The sequence below is a fragment of the Pollicipes pollicipes genome, unplaced genomic scaffold (genome assembly GCF_011947565.3).
Source record: "Pollicipes pollicipes isolate AB1234 unplaced genomic scaffold, Ppol_2.1 Scaffold_6686;HRSCAF=7923_pilon_pilon_pilon, whole genome shotgun sequence".
NCBI lineage: Eukaryota > Metazoa > Arthropoda > Thecostraca > Pollicipedomorpha > Pollicipedidae > Pollicipes > Pollicipes pollicipes.
Window position 1 is genome coordinate 14,469,341 of NW_023596921.1, and position 17,411 is coordinate 14,486,751.

The 17,411-nt window shown below is 54.2% G+C and overlaps 2 protein-coding genes across 2 annotated transcripts; one reads left to right on the forward strand and one right to left on the reverse strand.

The window, feature by feature from the left end:
• The first annotated feature begins 353 nt into the window (after positions 1 to 353).
• On the forward strand, positions 354 to 6,987 carry LOC119107054 (arfaptin-2). Its single transcript, XM_037230407.1, has 5 exons — positions 354 to 435; positions 1,158 to 1,267; positions 2,361 to 2,572; positions 4,941 to 5,118; positions 6,147 to 6,987. The coding sequence occupies exons 2-5, from the start codon at positions 1,253 to 1,255 to the stop codon at positions 6,303 to 6,305; spliced, it is 564 nt and encodes a 187-aa protein (XP_037086302.1). The 5' UTR covers positions 354 to 435; positions 1,158 to 1,252; the 3' UTR covers positions 6,306 to 6,987.
• A 2,414-nt stretch (positions 6,988 to 9,401) lies between these two features.
• LOC119107750 (zinc metalloproteinase nas-13) lies at positions 9,402 to 12,289 on the reverse strand. The gene is made up of 2 exons (XM_037231299.1): positions 10,903 to 12,289; positions 9,402 to 9,998 (listed from the first exon to the last, which is right to left on the reverse strand). Exons 1-2 carry the CDS (start codon positions 12,287 to 12,289, stop codon positions 9,754 to 9,756), a joined length of 1,632 nt encoding a protein of 543 aa, XP_037087194.1. The 3' UTR covers positions 9,402 to 9,753.
• Between the last annotated feature and the right edge of the window lie 5,122 nt (positions 12,290 to 17,411).

The window sequence follows — 17,411 nt, forward strand, 5'->3', positions numbered from 1 at the left end:
CCCTCTAAGATGGAATGAGAGGAGATGTCCATCCGAGATGAGAAAGGAGGAGATACCCCTCCCAGATGCACTTTGAAATTTTGATTGCATTGGCTTACCACAGCCTTTTCTTTTCACACATTTGCTTTAGTTGTCAGTGCGGATGTGTCGCTGGTGTCCAGCGGGTACCGACACGAACCACCGCAGTCGTCAATAGTGATGACATCGCTGCCTGCTCCGCCGTGTCCCGTCTGGTGGTCCAGCCGGCGTGCCTGTCTGTCGCAGCGTCGCCGCTGCCGCCGCCGTCGGCCCCCCGGCCCGGCTCGCCCGGCCGCCGCCAGCCGGGCGTGCAGGACCGTCTAGAGTCGCTTAAGGCCTGGGGCGTCACGACCTACAAGTGCTCGCGGCAGCTGATCGCCGAGCGACTGGGACGCGCCGAGCCGACTGTGGACACTGGTCAGTCTGCCAGCCGGTCGGCGGGGGGCGCCGCCGGTAGGGCTCTAACCGAGCCCTGTCCGCCGGTCAGACTGCCAGCCGGTCGGCGGGTGGGCGCCGCCGGTGGGGCTCTCACCGAGCCCTGTCCGCCGGTCAGACTGCCAGCCGGTCGGCGGGTGGGCGCCGCCGGTGGGGCTCTACCGAGCCCTGTCCGCCGGTCAGACTGCCAGCCGGCCGTCGGGTAGGCGCCGCCGGTGGAGCTCTAACCGAGCTATCCGCCGGTCAGTCTGCCAGCCGGCTGGCGGGTGTGCGCCGCCGGTAGGGCTCTAACCGAGCCCTGTCCGTCGGTCAGACTGCCAGCCGGTCGGCGGGTGGGCGCCGCCGGTGGGGCTCTCACCGAGCCCCGCCCGCCGGGAGGCTCGCGGCCTCAGCTTGTGAGGCGTTTGGTTTTGTCCGCGTTACTGTTGGTGGTTATGGGCGGGTTGTATTCTTATGTGCTTGATGGGTTGTGCGTGCGTCATGCATGCTTTTTCAGTCTCTGCCAGTGTGAGCGGTCCGACATACAGGAACGGGGGCGCGCTTGCTTGTCAGTAACTTGCGTGCTCTGTATAGCTCATACTCATGTAAGCAAAACAGCATTATGGAAAGTGTCGCTTAAGTGCGTACGCCTACGACGCTCGCATATTAGCAGCCTAAATGTGTATAGGATGATGTGTTTAACATCCCCGTGACGTTTGTTTCAGAAATAAATGCTCAAGTAATTGTTCTCCGGGATACGCAGGCGCGATATCGTGACCTCGTGAGGGTTTCGCAAGCACTGTCGTCGCATATAAGTAATATGCTTGCCTCCCAGGTAGGTGGTGCCTTCATGTTTTAATGTACCCTTCTGTATGCCGATTTGTGACTCTCGAATGTGTTGTCTAAATAGGAAGAAGGGCATCTTTCTGGGTTGATTAAAGAGAGGGATCTGCCCACACAGGGCATGAGTATGTCAGGTCAGTTATCAGGTCACTTTGACCCAGCTCACACAAAACAAATGTGCCACAGGGTTTGGCATATAGCAAGGTGGGGTTAGATCGTAGACATATCAAGCATGTGACACGTAACACACAATACGGCGTCGGACCAGTTCGTGGAGGTGCAAAGATGGCTTGTCCGCCGGTAATGATAGCTCCCTTGATGTGTTGGGGACAGCGAATCGGGTGTCTCTTTAAGGAGCGTGTGAGATGGCTAGCAGCCGGCGACAACAGCAGGCAGCTAGTGGCCAGCGACGAATATTTTCATGAAAGCTCCAGATTTTGAAAGACGAGGCGTGCCAGATAAACCGTGTGATGTTTGCTGTATTAAAAGGGAACAGAATATAATGGTCCTGCTAGAGTTCTTCAACACTTACAAATTAACTTACTACCAAATGATTGAGAGAAAATCACGAGCATGAACAGATCAACTCATAATCACACGACATTAAAACATGATATGTCGCGACTTCTGCGCCCTCTCCGGCCGTAGTGCTATGAACTGGAACGCTGCGGCAATGAAAGAGCGAATTGTACTTGCCTTCCTTTATCCCGTGTGAACGTTCAAATGGTACGGAATTGGTACAGCTTAAATGAAAAGCTCATAGCAGGACCAAGGTACCCAATGTGCCAGGAAAATTAAGATATGCCACAACTTTCTGCACAACGCATGGATTTTATGACGGGGTGAGCCCCTTTGAACTCCTTTGTAACCCCCTTGTAGTCAAAATTGTGCCTATCTACTGCCGCGTTAAGGCCTACACTGAGGCACGGCAGTCGGCGGTCAGCTCGCGCTCGGCGGCAGCTGCGGAAGCTGCTCGGCTGCAGCCGGGGAGCTGCTCGGCTGCAGCTGCGGGAGCTGCTTGGCTGCGGCTGGGGAGCTGCTCGGCTGCAGCTGGCCGTCGGGGCCTGACCTACGTCCGGTTGCAGCTGCAGTTGGGTGAGCTGTTTGAGAAGCTGGGGCAGCGCAGTCCCGAGCTGCGGGACGAGTTCGGCTGTAACGCCGCCTCGCACCGGGCGCTGCACGAGAGCGGCCGGCCGCTGCGTGAGGCGCTGGTCTTCTTCGTCTCGTCCGTCCAGACACTGTGCGAGCAGACGATCGAGGACACGCTCGCCACCGTCAGACAGTACGAGGCCGCCCGGTGAGTTGCTAGCAGGCGATCTAGGACACGCTCGCCACCGTCAGACAGTACGAGGCCGCCCGGTGAGTTGCGAGCAGACGATCGAGGACACACTCGCCACCGTCAGACAGCACGAGGCGGCCCGGTGAGTTGCGAGCGGACGATCGAGGACACGCTCGCCACCGTCAGACAGTACGAGGCCGCCCGATGAGTTGCGAGCAGACGATCGTGCGACGTCTGATCGTGTCGGTCGTGACGTAGTGCGACGCGCGCCGTGCCGACCCGTGCGCAGTGAGCTCTTACTGTCATGGTCAGACCAGTGGCCGACGGAGGGATTTTTTCCACGCTTTTTATTGCTTATTAAAACCGACTGCCAGAAACCACCTGTATCAAAATTTCAAGCACGGTGAAACGTTCAGTAGGCCAGAGGGCATCTGACTTGCATCGTAACTTGCATCGTTAATTTACTGAATGGGAAGGGTAAGTTAACGATGCAAGTTACTTGCAAAGGACAGTTCGTGTCAGCATGGCTCCTAACTCTACAAAGCTGCAGTAAAAGTAAGGGCGGGCTGCGAAAAATGCAGACGGACATAAATTACAACAAAGTTTTCAAAAGCGGATTTTCCGGCTCCGCTGTCTGGTTGAAAGATCGAGGACTGACTGTCAGCGGCAGCACTGTGCGACGCGTAAAACTCTCCGCGCTGCTGCCAGAGCGCAAGCAAACCAGCTGGTGGGCAGGGCGGTACAGCTTGGGTGGCCGGTTTAACGTACACTGTGGCAGGCTCTGCTCAACCAGTATACTACACCCTGAGACATGCACCCGAACCATTCGGAGTAAAGTAAAAAGTATTGATGTGTACAAAAAGAAGGCAGGAACAATATCCCCCATTCACGCGCATCATGTAAGCTCAATTCTAAGGTGCTGAAAATTCTGGACTTTTGACAACGACAAATTGCGACAGTCTTTGCCGGCTGGCGAAAACTGCTGCACGCAAACCTAATGCTACACGTCAAAATGTGGTAATTCAATCACCCAAGCCACTCGAAATGTGATATCAACCTTAGAAATGCAATGCGATTGCTTATTTGCCTTGTAACCGCGTTGTAGGTAAGGCGTCGGTTGTTTCATGTCGACAGCTTGTCGCTGGCCATCAAATGGCGAGATGTAAACCTAGAGCATATTTGTTGTCAACCAGATGGGAAATACAGGTCTGGAAACCCTGAAGCAGGCTTGCAAGGTATGGGTTTTGATCCACTACATGTTTTAGGGGTTTGCAGGTTCAGCTTCAGACTACATATGCATATCACGAAGGCAATGCAGTGGCACCGACGTTTATTATTCACATGATCAATGTTATATTGACATACAAGTTTCGAGGCATCAGCTAGTAGTTACTGGCATGCAGCAGATTATTCTACATTCAGCCGTCCTTCTGGTTCATGTGTGTGATATTATGCGTCTGTGTCAGCTGGTGCAGGAGGCATCCACGCTTCCGGATGGTGCACGTCGCGGCTAGCAGTCAAGGAACACACAGGCCATGGTCAATGGTCACACAAACCATGGTCAATGGTCACACAGGCCATGGTCAGTGGTCACACGGGTCGTGGTCAATGGTCACACAGGCCGTGGTCAGTGGCCACACAGGCTATGGTCAGCGGTCACACAGGCCATGGGTAACGGTCACGCAGGTCATGGTCAGTGAGGCCATGGTCATTGTTAGACAGTTCATGGTTAATGGCCACACAGGCCATGATCAGTGAGGCCATGGTCATTGTTAGACAGCTCATGGTTAATGGTCACACAGGCCATGGTCAATGGTCGTAGAGTCAGTTCGGATATTTCCTTACTTAAGTTAAAGGAAATATGATCCATTCTGATTTACGACATCAGGACATAAAATTAGCTGAAATTCTGCCACTTTGTGCCGATTTTAACCAGTTAAAACCAGAACATTGCGGACAGTTATTTTAGCTGTCTGAAATGCCAACCATGCGTACTGTTGTACCATAGCGTAGTACACCGCTTGCGGCCCTGGTCCGGTCTGTGGCTGGACCCCCGCGTCACGGTGACGTGTGGCGTGCATCGTGTGAACATCCGACAACTCGCCGGGGTGGAGTACGTCTGTTGACTGCGCTGTCCGGGTGGAGTACGACCGTTGGCTACGCCGTCAGGGTGGAGTACGTCTGTTGACTGCGCCGTCAGGGTGAAGTACGACTGTTGACTGCGCCGTCAGGGTGGAGTACAACTGCTGACTGCGCCGCCAGGGTGGAGTACGTCTGTTGACTGCGCTGTTAGGGTGGAGTACGGCTGTTGATTGCGCCGCCGGGGTGGAGTACGTCTGTTGACTGCGCCGTCAGGGCGGAGTACGACTGTTGACTGTGCCGCCAGGGTGGAATACGACGCGTACCGGGCCGACCTGGAGTGGGCGCAGCAGCAGAGCCAGGCGCCGGCCGGCGCGCCGGCCCTGCTGGCCGAGGCACAGCGGCAGCATGACCTGCGGCGCGCCGAATACGAGCGGCTCCGAGAGAAAGTCTCCGTCAAGTTGCGCCTTCTGGATGAGAACAGGGTGAGTCGGCCTGCTGATGTCACAAGGCCCGCTGACGTCATGAGGCCTGCTGACGTCATGAGGCCTGCTGATGTTATAAGGCCTGCTGACGTCATGAGGCCCGCTGACGTCATGAGGCCTGCTGATGTCATAAGGCCCGCCGACGTCGTGAGGCCTGCTGACGTCATGAAGCCCGCTGACGTCATGAGGCCCGCTGATGTCATGAGGCCCGCTGATGTCACAAGGCGCGCTCACGTCACGAGGCCTGCTGACGTCACGAGGTCTGCTGATGTCACAAGGCCCGCTGACGTCACGAGGCCTGCTGACGTCATGAGGCCTGCTGATGTCATAAGGCCTGCTGACGTCATGAGGCCTGCTGACGTCATGAGGCCTGCTGACGTCATGAGGCCTGCTGACGTCATGAGGCCTGCTGACGTCATAAGGCCTGCTGATGTCATAAGGCCCGCCGACGTCATGAGGCCTGCTGACATCATGAGCCTGACGGTTTCCGCTGACGGCACGGACACTGGACAACTGTGGAATTGGGATGAAGGCGTTGGTGGGCGGGGAAGGCCGTGGCACGGATGCCAATATATGTTTAGTTATCAGTGTGATGGACTAGGAAGTTTGCTTTTCCGGTTACTAGGGTGCAATGAGGTTGCCAAATGAGCGTACTTAGAATTATTATTGGCTTGGGGACCCGGTAACTTTGTCATAGAGGTGTTGCTGACAATTATACGCTGACAGTGGAACATTCGTCGAAAGGCCGGAGGTTTAAGTTTGAGGAAGGTTTTAGTTGCCGGCTTAATCTCATATTCTTACGATGTATAGGTGTGAAAGACGTTGAATACCCGACGCATAGCACTCGTTTTCGTTTCGTTAGAGCCAGCCTGTACATGCCGTGATATAGCCGTGCCGTCTTATTAGCATTACAACTGTGTGCACTTTGGTTTGGAGTGAGCAATACCAGCGGTCTGGGCTTGTTTGGGCCGGACTGCCTTTGTCGACGGTATCGTCACGCTGTGACCGGATGGCGCCATGACTGCCAGGTGAAGGTGATGCAGAACCAGCTGATACTGTTCCACAAGGCCGTCTCCAATTTCTTCTCCGGGAACTCGGTGGCCGTGAAGGCGACGCTGGCGCACCTGAGCGCCATGAGTCTGGGGGCGGGCGACGGCAGCACCGCCGGCCGACCCGGCGCCGCCTGAGGCCAGAGGTCAGCGGGAGGTCACGTGAACTCTGACAGCGGTCTCGGCGGCCGGCTCAGCTCATCACTCGACGATGTGTCAGCCGCGAATGAGGCAACAGCTTGACTCCGGGCGCAGAAGGGCTCCGACAAGCATCCGTAGTTCAGCACGAGGCGGGGCGGGGGGGGGGGGGGGGCGCTCGAAGCCAGGCACAGTCGCCGAGATATCAACCGGAGGTCAGTCACGTGCGAGTGATGCCTCGGCGTGAAGTCACTGGTTACTCCACGGCTAAGCAAAGCATCCGTACTGCGCTGGGGCGAGCTCGGCCTCATCTCGGCCTTGGGCTGGTGATCTGACCATTGTGTTCTGCCCTCATTGGTGCCTCGATATGTGCATTTGGCGTGCCGGCGCGCCGCGGAGCAATCGCTGCTCCCCAGCCGGATTTCACGGGATCCAAGCGTCTCGACTTCGCAAATCGCTGCGTTTGGTAGTTGTCAGCTGGCTCCCAGATTACCCGTGGAAAGACTGGTTTTATATGGGTCCCAGGTGATGCAGCCGTTGTTTTCTGCGGGTGCTTGAGCGTTTGAGGATGGCCCTGTCGTTGCGCGTCCGTCCACGGTTTACAGCTGTGTCCTAGTCCGTGCAAGCAATGCATCTCACACACGTGACAGTGGGGCTTAAAGCCTACAGTCGGCAATCATTTTTCGGTGTACTTTGCCTGATGACCTGTAAATTTAGCAGTTAGATCAGCTTATCTATGGGAAAGGCAGCGCGCGGGGATGTTTCAAATTAGGCGCATCCGAGAAAGGCATGCTTTCGCAGTGCCTGCCACAGTACCTGCCTGCCGCATTGTGCTGCGGCTCCTGGAGTCGCTCCTGTGTGACTCAGGTGATCTGGACCCCGGGAGTCGCTCCTGTGTGACTCAGGTGATCTGGACCCCGGGAGTCGCTCCTGTGTGACTCAGATGATCTGGACCTGGGAGTCGCTCCTGCCGCGGCTCCAGGAGTCGCTTCTAGTGCGACACCGCTTTGTGCTGCGACCCGGGGAGTCTTTCCTGCTTCGACTCTGGGAGTCTCTCCTGCCGCCCCGGGAGTCTGTCTCGCTTCGGCTCCTAGAGTCGACTGTGGCGCTGCGACTCCGGAAGTCTCTCCTGCCGTGGCGCTGGCGGGCCTCCGTGAACGTTGACTTGCCTGTCAGGCTGGGCCGGTAGCTATCATCGTGGGGAGTCCGATTGGCAGCCATGTGTCGCGGTTTACCATCCGCCCCTTGCCGGACGACGGATAGCAGGCTGCTTGGCGTCGTCCTGCCGACGCGCGCCGCCTGGTGCAGCCAGCTGGCCCACGCCGCCGGCCGCCTTCCTCGAGCAGCCTCCTGTCAACTGGTGCATTCCCGAGACTTAGATGCTTTGTAAATGCGTTTCTGCGTTATAGGCTTTTGGACAGCCTGTTTGTTACAGTGCTCGCTTTCATGTTCTCGGCAGATATATCATGCTGTAATCCACAAGAGTTTTTTGGTTTTGTTTTTTGTTGCCACACTCGTCTACTTCGCATTGTCCACTGGATTGTCGGCTGCAGCAAACTGCTGGCGATGTTGATTCACGTCGTTTTTGCACGTGTGCATTTTTCAAATAAGTATCTGGTGTTTTTCCTGTTAAATTGCATGGCAATTGAATGTTTATGAAGTGATATGCAATTATTTGTGATAGTACGTGCTACTTAATAAACTATATATCATTTGAAAATAAATAAGTTGGCTTGTGCAGGGACTGCTTGGTAACTTTTCCATGGGATCGCTCTGACCGAGTGGGGGAAGCGGCTGACCATGGGACCACTCTGACCGAGTGGGGGTAGCGGCTGACCATGGGACCACTCTGACCGAGTGGGTTAAGCGGCTGACCATGGGACCACTCTGACCGAGTGGGTTAAGCGGCTGACCATGGGACCACTCTGACCGAGTGGGTTAAGCGGCTGACCATGGGACCACTCTGACCGGGTTGGGGTAGCGGCTGACCATGGGACCACTCTGACCGAGTGGAATAAGCGGCTGACCATGGTCGGCCGCTCTCACGCCGGCCCTCTGGGGAGACGGTGCTGGGAGGGTCTCCTCGAGGACGTTTTTAATGGTACGGTGGTGAAATTTTCGTATTTCGACCGTTTCGTACAATAGCTCGTCCCAGCTCTTCGTGAATCCATCCCCTTCATGTCGCTTAGCGCAGTCCCTGCAGTCAATCACTGTGGGCTGGGATGGCCTGAAGGTCAGGCATGGGAACGAAGACAAGCTTCTGGCTTCGGAGCCGAATCCGAGACAAAGACAGGCACACAAAGCCTAAGTCGAAGCAGAATCCGATGGCTGCGAATTTTGAAAATGCCGAACCGAAGCTGACCTCGAGCTATATAAACTCAAAGCCGGAACCGAAGTCGGTGGCTTCGTCAACAAGGAAAAATGAAACCAGTCTGAACCCACCAGTGTGAAGTAACGAGGCCGAGATCGGACAAGGTCGTTCTGCGACACCAAAACTATTTTCGTTTTTGCTAAAGTGTATGGGATCAGACGATATCATGGCGCGGTGGCGTGGTTATGACCAGGTGTTAGCATTGCGACTGATATTTTTTTGAACTACCATTCTCGTCTCGTGTTTGCCATGTACGTACACAAAGTTTCGCTAACCAATTGTTAGATTTCAGCCGTATATATGTCGCAGCCTAGAAGAGTTGTCGGTAAGTATTTAGATGGCTAGGACGTGCCAAACTGCCTTTGTAATGTTTAGTCGCAAATGCAGCGAGAAATTGCTACAATACCGGGCCAGCGACGTAAGTTCGCATGAACCCGAAGCCGGAACCATAGCTCAAAATTTGTTCGAGTCAAAACCGAAGACGGCAGTTAAGGATGGTGCAAGGCAAGAGTCGAAGCATTAGTCAACCGTTTAGAATGGCATAAAGTCGAAGACGAAACGTAGGATAGTCAGTCTAGGAAAGCCGAAGTGAAAATGGAAGCTAAATTCACTTCAAGACTGCTGAAGGCTGTGCATTTTGTTTCATTGTTCAGGATATCTCGGAGCTTTTGCACTCGCATCCATTCCATCCTGAATGTCTGTGTATCGTACACCGGCGCAGTGACCGCACGGTCCCGTGAAGTATATTTTGCGGATGTCAGGCAGGACGTTGAACACGCGTCGTGTAGTCTCAGTTATACCTCAGCAGACGCCGCTCTACACACCGATAATTGAAACGGGGATCGTATTTCTAACCGTAAGTGCCGTTTGAATACACCATCACCGTGAAGTGCGTGTTAGTCAACCCTGAGAGACGGAGCTCGCGGAACTCTGCTATCGGTTGCAAAGCTGGTGCCCCGAAGGAGCCTGCATCCACAAGTTTCAGCTACAGAACCCTGTAGAACCCCGTTCTCATCTACGTAACGAGAACACCCGCACCAAACGACAGCACAACCCATGAGGCGCCGCTGCCGACGCTCAGCAGGAGCCGCACGCCTTCTTGCAGTGGACGGTCATGTAGTCCGGGTTGGCGTCGCACTCGCCGGCGGCGGCCCAGCGGGCGCAGCGGCCGTCCGTGTCACCGCAGCCGGTGACGCCGGCCGCCGCCGCGGCACCGCACAGGCCGCACGCGCGTCGGCAGAACACGCTCATGTAGCTCCAGTTGGCCGTGCACTGGTTGGTGGCCGCCCACTGGGCGCAGGAGCCGCTGCGGTCGTCGCATGCTGTCCCGCCGGAAGGCATTAGGGTCAGCAGGAGGTCAGCATCAGGGTCAGCACGGCTGAATCTCAGGCGATGCGCTGACAGTGATACGTGCCATAACATTGAGCGATATTTGATTCCGTCGTACACGTTTTCCAAAGCTGCTTAAAGCATGTGTGTAAACGAACACGGTTTGTGCTGGACACGCCCGACATAATGGATGCTATTTACCGAGAAACATAGCGTCGGGGATTTCGCATAGATCCGCAGCGCATGAACTGGATCAAGGCAGTTCATGCTGGTGCTTTCTATTGCGTAAATAAGCTGGTCCGCAGTGTCATAGCTTAGCCGCCAGGCGGTATACGGCATGCAAATCCAGAAGCGCGCCGCGGTGTCCATTGTGGGCGGGAATGTGTGGCAACTATCCGTTCGTAGATATTGTAATGCACATGGTGCTCATGTTTATGAACTTTCCTCATGAGGGTACCTGATTTCAACGTAGATAACCAATTGTTCTTCATATTTGCTTGGATCTTACGAGCTGGTTTGTATGCGCGAAGCATTTCAAGTGGGCCCATTTTTAGGAAGCATTTTGTCGCCGAACTGATCCATGTTTTGGCTCGGACAAATTTGAAAGCAGTTTTTTTTGCAGCTCTCGAGCAACACTAATGCATGGCCGATTAAGTGTCCGATTCACTGGTAATCCAGGAAGCGATGACGTCATTTTAGAGTTAAGTTTAAATCAGTTTGGCCGCGTTTGGAGAGTCTTCTTTACCTTATGCAGCCGTGAGTTTGGCTATGCACTGACCACAAACATGCACCACTGACATGGACAGCCTCGCTGAGCAAAAACAGCTGCGTAATTGTGGGCTGTGGTCCGGCCCCTTATAGCCCACCTCCTCGCCAGCGCCAGGCCGAGCCACTTACCGCCGCAGGCGCCGCACGACTGTGCGCAGTTGATGGCCATCCAGTTCTTGTTGCGCTCACACTCTCCGCCGTCAGCCCAAAAGCGGCACCACTCGGCGACGTCACGGCACGTGGCTGCCGGCGGCGCGGCCGTGGTCGCGCCCGGACCGCCGACGTCGCAGCCGTACAGCCGGTTCAGCTTGGCCACGTCCGTGGCGGAGAAGCCGTTCCGCTGACCCATCTCGGAGCTCGACTGCAGCGGCGTGATGGTGGGGCGCGTCGGGTCGGCCGCAAACGCCCGCGGCCCGTAGTGGAGCACCGAACCCACGTCGTACGGCTCCCCCAAGTCCAGCGTTTGACTCCAGGGCTTCTTATGGAAGTTATACTCCATGCCGGCCCGGATGTTGTCCCAGTGGATGAGCACGTGTTCGTCGCGGTCGGCGCGACTCTGCTCGTGCCAGAAGCCGGCGGCATGCAACAGCTCGTGGATGACGATGCCCGTGTAGAGGCAGCCTTCGCCCAGCGACAGCTCCTGCCGGCCGCCGAGTACGCCAACGTCGCTGCTGCAGCCGCGACCCCTCTTCACGTGCACGTAGTCGGCCTGGCCGTCGCGCGGCACGAGCCGCAGGCAGGAGCGCGTCGCGAACGCCTGCGCCGCGCGCGCCACCACCGCCCGCTCGTGCGCGCTGAACGACGACGAGATGGTGTAGGGGATCTGCCCGCCGGGCCAGAGCCTGCTGGGGTTGAGGACAGCGTTGCGCAGGAGGGCGCCGTCGTCGACGAGCGTCTCGTCCCAGTCGGCCAGGGCGCCCAGCTGCTCGGCGTCGGCGTGCGCGATGTCCCCCTCGAATAGGCCGGCCAGCTCGATGGGATCCGCGCCGCCGGCGCCGCTCCGTGGCGCGTCGTCCGACACATGCTCCGCGTTGTCGAAGTCCTCCGGCGTCAGCGGCAGTCCGTACTCGTCATCGTCCTCGGCGCTGGGAGCGTTCCAGGGCGCCTGCGGCCGACCGGAGCCTCCCGAGCGCTTCAGCCAGACTGGCGGCGGCGGTGGCCGGCTCGAGTCGCTCTCAGAGCGTTTGCGCCAGGCTGGCTGCAGTGAGTTGGAAGCGGCGGCGACGCGTTTGCTCCAGATGGGTGGCGGCGGCGGTGGCGACGATCCCTGCCCGGCCCGTTTACTGCCAGCTGGCGTCGGCGGCGTGCCGGCCCGGCCCGTGACGTTCCCTGCGGCGTTCCCGGCCGCTGTCACGGCACGCTGCTCATCGCCGGCGCGCTTGTACCAGCCTGTCCACCTGCGGGGGCCGAGCTCGCCGCGTGCCCGGCTCATGATGTCGAGCACGTCATCGGGAAGGCGAAGGGTGGTGGCAGCGGCCAGCGTGGCGAGCAGCGCGCCCACTCGCAGCGTCTGCATGGTGACTGGTGACCCCCGCCCGCCGGGCGCGGCCGCCTATATAGGGGACCGGCGTCGACAGGGGTGCCGCCATAGGGGCTCGAAGACGACAAACACGGGCCCGCGTGACGGTTGGGCTGTCCGGGCCGCTGGCCGGCGGCTGGTCGGGTGCAGCTGCCGACGCCCGGAGCTCCGGCGCGGCCCCACCCCTCGGCGACCCGGCGTGGGGCGGGCCGTGCCGAGGAGGTAAACAGGAGGGGGTCGATGGACGATCGAGCTCCTCCAGCCGGCCGCGCCCCAGCCGCGTGCCGATAACTACCGAGAAGGCTCCACGTGACGCGCCCGAAGCGCACGATTTGTCCTGGTTTGAAAATGACCGGTTCTCAGGAAATTGGTGCTTAAACAAGGAGGCGCGTGTCCAAATATTTGGTCGCGCGGCATACCGGCAGGGGAGCTCCGGAATTAGTAGCGTTTTGTTCGTTGGGTCGGACAGTCGGCTGTTGGAACACACTTCATTGATGTAGATGGTGCGGGTTTGCCTTATCTTTATTTAGTGTTTTATGATTCGTCATGATTTTTCCATGTTGAGTTTAGTCTGTCGGGTTTGAACATCGCTTTGCAGTGGTGGGGAATTAATACAAAGGTGGTGAAAAAGTACAAAAATGGCAGAAGGAAACGGAGAGGGCGGATCTCTGACGATTGTGAACACGACAGCGGGTTGGCCAGATAAAGTCTTCAATCACGTTACATGTTTGTTCTCTATCGTAAATCACATAGGCGTAGGGACGTCTCAAAAAGGGAGGGGGCCAAACTCACGGCGTACTTCAGGAACTTTTCTGGAAAACAAGCCCGATGACCGAGGGGGGGGGGGGAGAGAGTAGAGATGGAGGTTATCGCTCTTTATTCAAATGCAAGGGCTGCTATTCTAGATATGCATCTAGAGCTGATTCTCACTGGTGCACACTCTTGCCTATCCAACTCATCTGTCATTCGGGAAATAAGGCTTCCAGCTTCCCAAGATTATTCGTCCATTTCAACGATGTCTCCCGGGGAGTCGAAATTCCACGAGCGGGTAGGCATTTTGGGACATTGAGAAGGCATCTGTCTCCACAGGGTAGATGCCAAAATATGGCCTACGCATAGGCCGGTGAGAATTTTGAAAGTGAATGGATGGCTCACATCGCAACAGATTTTGCATGGGCCTTCATTTCGCTGGCTGCATTTCAAGACATAGGTCTTGTCGCGGTATTTTAGGTGGAAACAAATTCAGAAGCTTGGAACTGCCAGAAACCATGCGACAAAAGCCATGGAACCGGAGATTCTCCTTTGAAAACCAAGCTACAAAATGAAGGCCCTTCTGTCGTATATTCCTTGTCTGAGCCCTGCTCCCGTTCCCCGTCGGTGGCCACTTTCCTGACACGGCTGTCTCCGAATGACTGACCGCGAACTGATGACATGGCTACTTTGTTGCACATGCAACAGTACCTTTTTCCGAATTATTTTTCCTAACACCACACTATCCCAGACCACCGGGAAGCTGCCTACTTTAGGTATGAATTGGCCCAACGGACATTTAATTGCCCGTCATTCAACGTAGATGACTTGATCTGCTTTTGTGTGTAGGCGGGGGTAGCCAGAGCCTTGCTAAGAGGAACACAGGGTTGACAAAAGCCCCCTTAATGGTGATCCCCCACAAAAATATCCCCGGATGTAGTTTGCTTGTTAACAAGAGATACAGTTTTCTTCGTTTCATTGTCATTTTTACGTTGTAGCCAGAACAGAAACCAGGAGCTACCGTGAAACCAATTTTGTTTGCATTTTGAACACGCGCGCGGGTGGCCGGTTAGTTTACCCTTCGCTCGGGTGCGGGTCAATTTGACCCCCCTGAGATCTCGGGACATAAGAGAGCTAGAGACACCAAATTCACAGGGTATGTTGACCTGTACACGAAATCACTTAAGTCAAAGTTTGAGGTTCCTGGGTCATGACTTTTGGGTCAAATAAGGTCAAACAAGGTTAAATTCCAGGTTGGTCTCTAAGTGTCCCCAGAACCTACATAACTGTTTCTAAGCAAAAGGTCACATGTTCAGTTAAGGTCAGTGACCTTGTTTGACCTTTTGAAGGTCATGGTGACCAAAATCATGCAAGACTGCTCTGAGTTTTGCATTTAAATAAGCGAGAAAGATTACGCTAGGCAGTATGTTTCTAAAAACAAAATGTTGACCTAGGTCATTTTAGGTCAATGACCTATTCTGACCTCTAAGAGGTCCATGGAAGATGTATAAAGCGGTTCCTGCTGTCAGTAAATTATAAATGAACACCAGAAACTATCCCATACGGCAAGCCCTAGAGTAGTAAGACAGGTTGGTTTTGACCCTGGTCTGACCCTTAAACCTGACCTTAGGCCAACGTAGTTTGCTCATTCAATATTTTGGTTGCCTAAGAAAGCATCTCAGTGATGTATGGCTGCGTCTAATACTCCATTGTTGCATCAGATTAAACGCTTCCCTAGAAGTTGACTTCGCTGAAACCATGGCCTGACTTTGACCTGCCGTAGGTCAGCGACCTTACAAAGTACATCTAGTTTTGGATGCCAAACGATCTGCTATTCAATTGTCTACAGCTATACAAGACATGGCACGGCTGCGCCACGCCGTTCAGAAACCATTCTGGAAAAACCTTCGGGGTGCGAGTCAATTTGACCCCCTCCCGAGCGCGTGTTAAGGTCAGTAAACTGCACAAATCAGGCGTTTAACGACCGCATGGAATAAATCACCCGTGTTCTTAATTTGCGAGGGCTTAGTAGATTCTATCTAAACCGATATAATTCAGAAGGTTTTCCATAATGTTTTACCCGCGTTCTACAGACACTGAGGACATCGCGAAAGTAGATTGTAGATAGATATGTTTGATCGAAATTTGAGGGTGAAAGTCTTGATTGTAGATCGAGTGGACAGCAATGTGTATTGTCATCGCCAAGCCATATTTGTCTGGATATGTTTAGTATTTAGTGAGCATTGATTAGTGATGCAATTTATAGAACGTGGTTTTGACATGCGCGCTCGCAAATCTTAACAAAAAACCTCGACACCAGGCGTTGCAGTTTCCCTAATCCGCGGATTGGTTATGTGGTTGACTTTTCGTCATGGTCCACCGGTGGACGAAAATGACAACGGTTCTGAAATAATTACTTTTAAACACTTGAATCGGTTAGTAATACAAGTTATGTAAGATAATTTTGAACATGCGTACTCGCAAATCTTAGTTTAAAAAAATATCGACGCCAGGTGTTGCAGTCTCCGCAGGCCGCGCAGCGTTGTCCGAGCAGCTGATACTGAGCCGTGGTTAACGGGTGGACGAAAATGATGACGCTTCGGAAAGAAGCACTTTGAAGGCTTCAGGACTTTAAATATTACATCTAGAAGGCAGTCTGGGCTCATATTTCCCGTGTGCGATTTTTAGACTGATCACAAGCATGCATTGACCCTTAACGCACCGCGAAGTGGGGCTGGAATGTGGTGGTGGAACTGGAAGAGTAAAGGTATTATTCCGATTTTTCGTGTTTCGGTAACTATTAATCTGTCAAGAAGACGGATTAACACGGCTTCCGCCGTCTGGTGGCACTTGCAGAGGCTGACGCCGGTCGGTTTTACGGATGCTGCAACCCAGACCATCGCTGTCCTTGTTCTCGAGGGTCGCGGGCGAGTATGTTCAAACCTTTTGATGATTTTTTTCACCAATCCATTCTGAAAGTATGAACGTTCTTAGGCAAATATGGGATGGCCTTGCTCGTTTTTAAAAAAATTAATTCCGACCTACTGTGCTCAACAATAATGTGGTCGAACTGGAAGAGTAAAGGTAAAATCTCTGTTTTTCGTGTTTCCACAGCTATTTATCTGTTCGGAAGACAAATTAACACAGCGCCCGCCGTCTGGTGGCACTTGCAGCGGCCGAAACTTTTCAGTTTTACGGAAGTTGCAACCCAAACCATCCTTGTCGTTGCTCTCGAAGTTGCGGGCGGGCATGTTCAAGCCTTTTGATGTAATTTGTTTCCATAAGACATTCTGAAAGAAATGAACGCTCGCAGGCAAACATGGCATAACGTTGTTCGTCTTTTAAAAAAAATCATTTCGACCCGTGCTTTTCAACAATAACGAGGGCCCCACCCCACTCAGCAATAATGAGACCCCTTATTTCCTTCCGGGTAAGGGGCCTCTTGAGTAGAACACCAGGGGTACATTACAGTTTCCGGTCAAGGGCTGAATGGTCATTCCGTCCCATCGCGAAGTGTCTTCTGGCTATCATTCTGGTGGCACGGGGCGGGATCTCCTGGTCGATCCGGAGGCCATTGGAAGGATATATGATATCACATTGTTCCTCTCCCTGACACGGGAGGCCTTCTGACCCGCGCAGTTGGCCCCGGATGAGCACAGGGACCCTCATTGACGCAATAACATCCCTGATCGGCTAAGGTGGTCCAGTAATTGCCACACAGGCTCCAGTTCCGTGTTTTTCCGTTTTCTTCAGAGATAATAAAGAATCCATGAACGTAGATTGTAGATGAAATGGGATTCTAAGCTTGTATTAACATGGTAAAACCATGTCCATGTTAAAATGTTCAAGATTGAGTCAGAACTGATTACTGCCAAAAACTATGTAATATGGTTTTGAACATACGCGGTCGCAAGTCATAGCAACAACAGCCTGAGCGCCTGGTGTTGCACTCTCCATAGGCCGCGCGGCGTTGGCCTGCGGCCGTGACTAAGCGATGGTCAATAAGCAAACGAAAAAGACGACACATCTTGAGGAAGATGGCTGGTGAACTAGGTAAATCGGCATGTGTATTTAAATGTGGTGCAAAAGTAAGCTAAACACAACCTTGATCTGAAGAGTGGGGGGCCAGTTAACAACGCTGGCCCTGCACCTTGAAAAGGGGAAGGGACATGGCCCCCTGCCCCCTGCCCCTGTTCCTACGCCCATGGGAAATCAGACTGAGGTCCGGCTGTAAGCTAATCGCTATAGTTATAGGGCAGACAATCAGCTTATCAAATGTGATTTTCCCAAAGGTGTGCTTTCGTTCGCTGTTCAGTTGCTTCGTCTCGTCGTTCTTCGTTTCGGTTTTCGTTTTTAATCGTTTTTATAG